The 9,204-nt window shown below is 40.8% G+C and overlaps 1 protein-coding gene across 1 annotated transcript in view; it reads right to left on the bottom strand.

Moving 5' to 3' along the window:
* Positions 1-1,264: 1,264 nt before the first annotated feature.
* LOC131226646 (uncharacterized) overlaps positions 1,265-9,204 on the bottom strand; it is a 55,841-nt gene continuing 47,901 nt past the window's right edge. Inside the window, exons 10-11 of the mRNA XM_058222240.1 lie at positions 6,162-6,383; positions 1,265-1,759 (exon numbers count right to left, since the gene is read on the bottom strand). Coding sequence (XP_058078223.1) covers positions 1,612-1,759; positions 6,162-6,383 — 370 coding nt within the window. The 3' untranslated portion in view covers positions 1,265-1,611. The remainder of the gene's footprint in view (positions 1,760-6,161; positions 6,384-9,204) is intronic.

The following is a 9,204-nucleotide window of genomic DNA, read 5'->3' as shown; positions in this document are numbered from 1 at the left end:
CGGATCAGGCCAACAAGGATTCAGATCGGATCGAGTCAGCCCTACTGGACTCGGTCCCGGATCGGATAGAGTTTAGGTCAAGTTCTTGAAAAATCGGTCGAGTCGAGTTGGACCCAATCCGGTCCAACTCGATGCCCACCTCTAGTGACCCAACTATGTGGGGCCTATCATGATGTATGTGTTTTATCCACTCCCTCCATCCATTTTGCCAGCTCATTTTCGGTCATAAGCCCAAAAAAGAGGCACATCAAAAGCTCAAGTGGACCACACCACAGCAAACAGTGGGGATAATGAGGCCCATTGTTAATACCATCCTAAGCCCACCATGATGTTTATTTGTAATCCAACCAGTTCATAACGTCAGGCAGACCTGGATGAAAGGAAAACACAAATATTCTGTGACCCCATAAGATGTTTTCAACAGTAGGCGTTCAATCCCCTCTGTTTCTGTGGCGTGGTCCACTTCATCTTTGGATCTGCCTCACTTTTTGGGCTCATGCCCTAAAATGAGCTGGCAAAACGTACACATACATACATCACGGTGGGTCCCACAGAGTCAGGTCACCGGGCCGGATAACCAGGCAATCCACGTGCAAGTATGAGTTATTTGATGACTGATCACCTAGTCTGCCGTGCGCTAGGCTTCGGAATTTTTGTATTCAAGTTTTGCCCTTGAGAGAAACATCATATATTATCAAGGCAAAATGCTTGTAAAAGAAGGGTAGTAGGTTAACCTGGAGACTGACAGCCATTCTCATACACATAGTTGCAATTGGATTTGTTGGAATCCACATCACTAATATATGGACCGTCCATTAGGTACAGACCACTCTTCTGCTACTGTGAAAACCACAGGAAGAGGATGGTCCTAAACATCTGTGAATGGACCCGTCTTTTATGAACAATCTCATCCATCAATTTGTTTCATCCCAGTGACTCGACGGTTTGGATCATCCAATCCGTATGATCTTTTCAAGGCAGTGGTCTCAACCTAATGGACTGCTGAATATTGACCTTTACAGTTCACTTCGACCATCCGTAGCTGAGACAGGTTCCTGGGTTATGATCCATCCAAAGGGGAAAAGCAGCAGTGCAAAAGCCATTTCCATGAGAGGAGATTGTAGTACCCATGCCGACGTAGCACTTGCATGCAAGATCTGGGTCATTCATCACGTAGGGCCCTTCAAGAACACGCCATTTGAAGGGTGCCTATTTACTGCAAAACCATGAAACTCTAATGCAATTTATTGTTACTCTTTGCAACTAAAGTTTCAAATAGTGGATTAGTTACCATATAATGCTAGGGAATTGATATCAATGGGCGGCCTTCTATCTGCATACATGTCAATTCCAAAAATGGAAACTAGGGTGTATGCAAATCAAAAGGGTGGGTTTCAATAACAACGAAAAGATAATCCTATCCCAATTTACAGATCAAAAGTTCAAAACAAATGACGGAGATTGGAAATTACACTAATGTTTTTAGGAAATGGAGGCTCGAAACATAATGTACAGACTCGTACTCATCTGCGCGGCCCGCATGAGACCGCCATGGATTGATATACATACAACAACATAAGTAAAGCTGCTGTAACAAGAGAAATGCAAGCGTTATGCATCGTCCTGCAAGAGAATCTCATAAATATCCGTCCGCAAATGCAGCTCTTTATCTCGCATGACTTCTTGGAGATCTGACAGTTCCCTCGTGGTCAAAACGTTGTGTAATTTCAAAAATCCATCAAGCCACAGCTTTTTTGACCTGGGAAGAATTCAGGAAAGAGAACAGGCAATTAGTTTTTTACAATCAACATATTTGAAAGGATGTGTTTGATCATGTTATAGGATAAAAAAGAAGGGATCCAATGCGCAGCACACACGCTCACCGCCGAACATGCATCTTGTAGGTGTGTGCTGTAGCATGTACAATGCCTGAGCCCTGTGGAGCCCACCTTTATGGTCGTGTGCAATCCAATCCGTCCATCACATTAGGCACATTATATTCACCATGCATAGGAAAAATAACTGGTGGTCCCCAAACAAACACATGCTCAGCATCCTCTTCCTATAGTTCCATGTGGTGGCCCACCTAAATTGTTGATTTAATAGATTTTTTTACCCCATTGTGTAATAGAAAAGGGCCCACCTGATGGACGGAGAGGATGTCACACAGAAAATAGTGGGGCCCACTGATCTTGTGTGTCATATGGTGCGAATGAGAAAGTTTCCTCACAGTTACCACCTACCAAGGTAACATGCCTGGTAGAGTTAACAGAAAATTATATAAAAATAGAAAAATACAAAGATGAGAGGAGGGCTGCCAACAATGTCGGAACAGGGCTTCATTTAGTATATTTATAGATATTATTTTGCCTTAGTAAATTTTCTCACTAACACTAAAAATAAATAAATTATTTTTTATTATTAAGACCTGCATTTTCTCTCTAATTGCAGTTCTAACCAGTTTTTGTCAGCATGTATGTAAATGAAATTCAGAAAATTTCTACTGTGACTGCCCAATACTTTGAGAACAAAACTAACCGTTTTCAAAGAACTACAAAAGAAGGTCACTGATACTTCTTTGTGCTTTTAAGATCCTCAGCCCACTTGCAGTTGTTTACTAGATGGACCCCAACATGAATGCCTTTCCACATTGAATATGCACCATTGCTGTTTTCTTTCTTTAACTGTCCATTCCAAGGTCACTAACTGAAGGGATAGCCTTATCAGGAAGGGCCATCCATCCACTGCGAAGCCAATCAGGTCAACAATCTGGACCACCAGAGCTTGGATCATCACCTGTGCTAAGTTCAGGTCCCGAGCATGCAATGCAGATCCTACAGCCTGAGATCCTATTGTTCCTCTTTCAGAGTTAGTGAACTCTAGGGAATGAGTAAAATCATCAATTGACGGTTGAAGAACATGGAGAAACAATCTGATGGCATCACCCTCACTCCCATCTTTACTGTGGAAGGTCTCAACAGACTTTCACAAGGGTGGTGGGTTGTGGCTTATTTAAGGGTTGTGCAGTGGGAAATCAACAATGTCCTTGTCTTCAAATTCACAGACTACATCTATATTGCGTAAAGCTTAGTCCATTCTGTGGATAATCTAAGTACCATAAGGTGTTTTGAAGCGGTTTTGGAGTTGCACACTAATCTAAGCAGAAGAAGGATAGTTGGCTTTGCTTTAAATGATAGTAAAGTCCCCAACTTAGCATGTAGATCGGGTTGTAAGTTGGAGCGATTTCCAATCTCTTATTTTGGGCAGCTCATGCCTGGAGCTACGGTGAATGTGGCTTCCATTTTGGATGCAGTGATCGAGAGAGTTGAGAGTGGTTGCCCTGTGGAAATGTAGCTACCTCACTTTTGGGGGATCCAGATCACACTAATTAAGACCAGCTACTCAAGGCTCCGGCTCCGGCTCCGGCTCCGGCTCCGGTAGAAAAGCAACTAGAAATTTTCAAAGGCCTCTCTTTGAAGAGGAGAGGCACAGATATCATTTAGTTTATTGAGAGGGCTCACCATGGAAAGGATTAGGGAGAGGAATTGCAAACTTCTAGAGAAGAGGTAAAGATTCAGCAAACAGCATAATGCTCTTTGGAGGAGTATTGATGCTGCCAAGTATGAGAAGGCGAATAGAGGTTGGGATCCATAAGGAGGGGCCAGGAGATTTATGTCCAGTGAGTGGAAGAATATCTGTCAGGGTAGGATTCCCATGAATAAGTGGGGAGGATTCTCAAAAAATGTTTTCATTTCAATGTCCAGAAGGGAGATAGGGTACGTCTTGGGGAAGATGTTTGGGAAATAAGAGCCCTCCAACAAGCAAGTTTGCATCTTCCAACAGAGACATTGGACAATTTCATTGATTTGATGGTTTTTTATTGGTCAGTTGATTTACTGGGATTGATACGTGATAATTATTCCTCACATAAAAGACGGTCAGATAATTAAGAAAGGGAGTGCAGATGGATCCTTTTCCTCTAGATTTTTCTTTCAAGCTCCCACGATCGAAGGGACAAAGATTTCGCTTCAGAAGATGATAGCAGATAAGATTCTCACTTTTGAACCCATCCGAAATAGTGAAGCTAAGCTTCCTAGCATCGTCTCCATGTGCAAGAGGAATGAAGAAATGGTAAGTCACCTTTTTACTCATTGTAAACAGCACGGACGATTTGGGCTCTGTCTGGGTTTTTTTTCCATAAGCAACTGGTCTTTAAGAGAGAGTTCCGCGACATTGCAAAGGATTCTTTGGAAATGATTCCTTTGGCTTTGTTGCGATCTGTTGGAGATATTCCCAAATTTTATATAGTTCCAAGCCTCTACTAGTGAAGAGTCTTATTACATAGGCCCTTTTAAAGCCTGAATTCAGGGGGACACCCACTTCTGGTCTTTTATGCAATTGGCTCTTGGTTATTAATAGTGAACAAGCCAAAAGTGTGCCTTCTTGGAAGTATCTGCCTAAGGATGGCGAAAGCCCAACTTCAATGGGTCCTCCCTAGGCAGCCCCAATCCGAGTCAAACAGTCACTACAGTGAGAAACATTAACGGTGAAATGGTCTTTACTTTTCCTTGTCCCCCCTTGATTCCTAAGGACGAAGGCTTACCCCATACAAAGGATTGCTTCAGTCCGGGGATTGTAGAGAGGACTCCTTGAGTGTAGTTGGTCAGGCCCTCAAAGGCCACTTCAAGCCTTGGAAAGTCTCCTTTGTCTTTGATGAAATTCATCACCTTGATTCGAAGTGAAACATTTGCTTGCTAATATAGGGAGGAAAAGGTCTTAATTGATGTTGGCCTTGGAAACTCTCCTTTGTCTTTGATGATATTCATCACCTTGATTCGAAGTGAAACATTTGCTTGCTAATATAGGGAGGAAAAGGTCTTATGTCTGGGTCAAAGGAGGTGCCCATTGTTCTTCTTTTATTTGTTGGTACTCATGATATCTCCCTTGATGGAGTTTGTCTTCCGATCTTGAACAGAATTCCACTATTACACAAAAACATTAGTTAAAAAAAAAAAAAAAAACATTTTGGTTGATTGGAAAATGAGAATGGAACTGGAGGCTAACAAGATCCTAACTCAAATCCATATTTGGAGAGAAGCATGGACAGAAGCATCCCAATCATACATGAGAATGGTTTCCTTATTAACGGCGCACTACCATATATGCTAAAAATGCTTCATGGAATAACTTTAAGTTTTCTGTCATGTAGGGTAATGGCAGTTCAATGGAGTGGTTATCTCACAAAATACAAATGTGTGGGACATCAAATCCAGCTTGTTTGGTGTCAAGGAGGGATATGCACATTACATGCATGACCCATGACTTTTCAAAGCAGTGAGAAATTGGTATCCACCCAAGAACTTACGAAAAAGAAAAAAACTCAGGTGGAGTAAAACAAACCAGCAAAAAAAAAAAAACCAGCAGAAGGCTGCCACACATCCAATTCGTCGTTACTGACTGCTAGTCAAGAGAATCTTAATGGAGTCAGTAGGGAGCAAATGCAACATTACTGGGATACAGAACAAGTCAACTTCTGTAAGTGCAATGTCAGCTGGCTGCCTTTTCAAACATTTTGGTAGGCGGAGGAGAAAAAAACATGTTATTGCATGCAATTAAGTTCACACCTTTCAAAAGCTGCAATGGAAGTACATTCTACCAAGGAAATGCTTCACTTTCAGCAAAAAAAAAAAAAGGAAGGGTATGATTTCCTTCTACAGCATAACAGATAACCATTAATAGAGCATAAAGGCAGTAGTTACAAACAGCTCCTGGCCTATTGCCCTAGATAATCAAACACAACTCTTTGCAATGTTATAATGCTTCTGGTTTTACATTAAAAAGAAAGAAAGACACATCAGAATCTTTTATGCTCCACAGGTTCTTTTTTCGTATTTTGAATCAATGAATGCAGCTTATTTTGTCACTAACTTGCAAAAATTAACCATCACTTGATTGTTACTCAAGCATTCAACTCGGAGAATCAACAACGTTATCAATGTCCTTATTCGATTGACAAATGCTGACAGTAAATATTTGAACTGGGACTTCTTTTCTTTTTCTTTTTCTTTTTATTTGGGATTGGCAGCAACAGTTTCATTTGAGAGGGAGGTAAAAAGGCAAGACCATATCCATTAAACTGGGAGATAGAGATGAGATATTACCATGGGCAGGCATGGATAGCTCTGAAAAAGATTCGTCTAGCCGCAGAAGGGTTGTGTGTTATGTGGATCTCATACGCAAGATAGCACCGCCACAGTATAACTGACTTCTGCAAATGATCATTTGCCAATGCTCTTTCAAACAAACCATGTATTCTATGCTGTGAACCTGCTCTTCCCAACTCAAATGACAAAGCGAAGAGCCAGACAATAACAGAGGGCTTCCTGTGAACAGGGGCAGAAAAAAGGTTCTGTTATTGCAAAGTATCAATATAGGTTCTACAAGAAAAAATTAGGGATTCTAAACGAGATTAAAGGTCATGATACAAGCTTATGACTGTCAAACCTGGAGTGAAATGCGAAATCATAAGGAACTATCATATAAACTTAAATAAATAAATAAACAATATTAAGTGGTAACCAACATTGAACAAGACTGAAAAGGAATCTACTAACTCTCAATTTTGTAATCACAGATTTGATGCCCCGGCCATCTGAGTGTGCATGAACGTACATAAATAAATACCAAAGTACCTTTTTTTCCCTAAGGGTCACTAAAAGTTATTAAGCGAAAGAGGAAACAGAAATACAAGACTGATGTGAGAGGTCATCAAGCTAATAAAACAAGGAACCCACACCCCAAGAATTTTTCAACATGTCTACAGAGCTATTAGCAAAAACCAGAGAAGATCTAGCCCATTCAATAACAAGTCCCTCAGCCTTGAGGAAAAACTCTGAAGACGAGCATGAGATGCTCCTAAAAGATCTTCCGAATAGACCAAAGACACCCAGGAGAGTAAGCTGCCACAGAGCCAACTTTTCCTCCAATTAATTGGGTAAGACTTCAATGACAATGGTGGTGACTACTGAAATGCCACATTTCAAGAAGTCAAAAATAAAGCAAGAAATTTCCAATTCCACATTTAATAAATTTACGAAACTTCACCAAATCTACTGGGAGAAGCAGCAATGCACAAAATAGATGATCGGCTGACTCCACATTACTCGGGCACAAGATGCATACATTAGTAAGAATCATTTGTTTGTTCCTTAAATGGTCAATCATAAGCACCTCTTTTTTTCCAACCAGCCACCGAAAAGCCAATGCACAAGGACAGACCAGATGCTTCTGAATATGATGAATGCGATTCACGGCTCCTTGGGATGATGCAGCCCAAACATTGGAATAGAAAGACCTAACCGAGAAGCGACCCACTTCTCTATTATCCCGTAACCTTTTATCCTTCTCCACTGAGACCCTTTTACCTTACAGTGTTTCCATAAGACTGACAAATTCTTTGATTTCCAATCTAAAAGGTTTCTACAGAAAAGCAGAAACGAAACCACATTGTCCCCCACCTGAGAAGAACAATGAGAGATAGGAAACCCCATATCAACAATAACTCTAAACAAATGAGGACCCACAAAGCTAAGAGGCCTGTCACCACACATAGATCCAAGAATCGATTATGAGATCCGTTCCCTGGGGCCAAAGAAACCCCTCTTCTGAACAATTGTCTACTCTTTCTGAACAGAGCCTTCTAGAAGCCTGAGGCTCTATTCTAAGATATCTTGAAGCGTAAACAAAGCCCTCCATTATGAGCAATCAAACTTCTCCAAAGACTATTTCTCTTATTCATACGTGGGTTCACCGTGGGTTCAAGTGCCCTATTTCTCTTCTGCATTCTTTCTAGCTTCTTGACAACACTATCAAAGCAATGGAACAAAGACATAACACTTGATTTAAGTGACACAAACCCCTAGGGACAAGTATCAGCACATCCAATTTGATAGTTTCCACTCTATACTTTCCACCGTTGAATCATTTTGGTGGTTTGCCAATACAAAGAGGAAGGCCAGCTTATGCCAAAATGCCTAAGCATACATATTAGTCTCATCTCCACTCAGCCTGACACCCAAAAAATCACTTTTATAAACGTTAATCTTTTTGCCCTGATACTACCGCAAAGCACCAAACAACTTTCGAAATTATCAACTTGAGAGTGTAGGTGTATGTGCATGTAGGCCAATGACTGGGCCCACGGGTTCATACACCTGGGCATTATATGTTATAGGCCTTAGTCTTAGCCTTTTTTGCTCTTTTTCACTTTGTTGTATGCTTTCCTTATTTGCTTCCTAGTCTTTCTTTAGTTTTTCCTTCATAATAAGAGCATATATGTATTTATACCTTCCTTTCTATTATTATAAATAAGATAGGGCTGAACATCCCAACACTATGTGCTCTCTTTCTCTCATATTCTCTCCTCTTCTAGTTCTCAATTTCTCTCCTCCTCCTACTCTGACATGGTATCAGAGGCTGAGTGCTCCTAGGGCTCTTTCCTTCTTCTTCTTCTTCTTCCATTCCTTCTTCTTCTTCCTCTTCTTCTTCTTCTTCTTCTTCTTTCATTCCTCCTTCTTCTTCTTAATCTTTGTGTTTAATTCTTCTAATTTTTATAAACAAGTGGCCCCTTCCCTTCGTAATCTTCTTTTCTATTTCGTTTCCACTTTTCTTCCTTTCCCTTCACCCTTGCTATTTCACTTCCTTGATCTTCTTTTCATTTTGTTTCTTCTTTCCTTCTTTTCCCTTCACCCTTTTCCTTCTTCTTCATTATTTTTTCTAATCTAAGAGTCATGAGGCCTTTTCCACTACTGACTCGTTATGATTCATGAGAAGGGGTGATTTGCAACTGGATTTTTTTTTTAGTGTTTTGAATCATTTGTTGCTAGGTTTGAAGCGCCCTGGCATCCCCTTAAATAGAGAAAATCCACCCCGACTTCACGCCATCTTGAATTTCCGCACTTTTGTTACGCTTCAATCGCACTAAAGGGATCTTTCAAATGCAGCTGAATTTCCTTAATTTATGTATGAAGTCTCTGTCTCCCTCGGGTTGGACCAGACTCTCCTTCGGTGGCACCAAACATGACTTCAGTCACATGTAAGTGTCGAGCCGAATTAAATCTGAAAATCACTTTTTCTTACTGGACTATTTTGTGAACTTTCAGTTGGACCGAACCAACCCGAGGTGGGACCGAACAGTCTATTATT

Source organism: Magnolia sinica, chromosome 15 (assembly GCF_029962835.1).
Source record: "Magnolia sinica isolate HGM2019 chromosome 15, MsV1, whole genome shotgun sequence".
Taxonomy (NCBI): domain Eukaryota; kingdom Viridiplantae; phylum Streptophyta; class Magnoliopsida; order Magnoliales; family Magnoliaceae; genus Magnolia; species Magnolia sinica.
The sequence above is the reverse complement of the archived record's forward strand: the minus strand, read 5'-3'. Positions and strand labels throughout refer to the sequence as shown.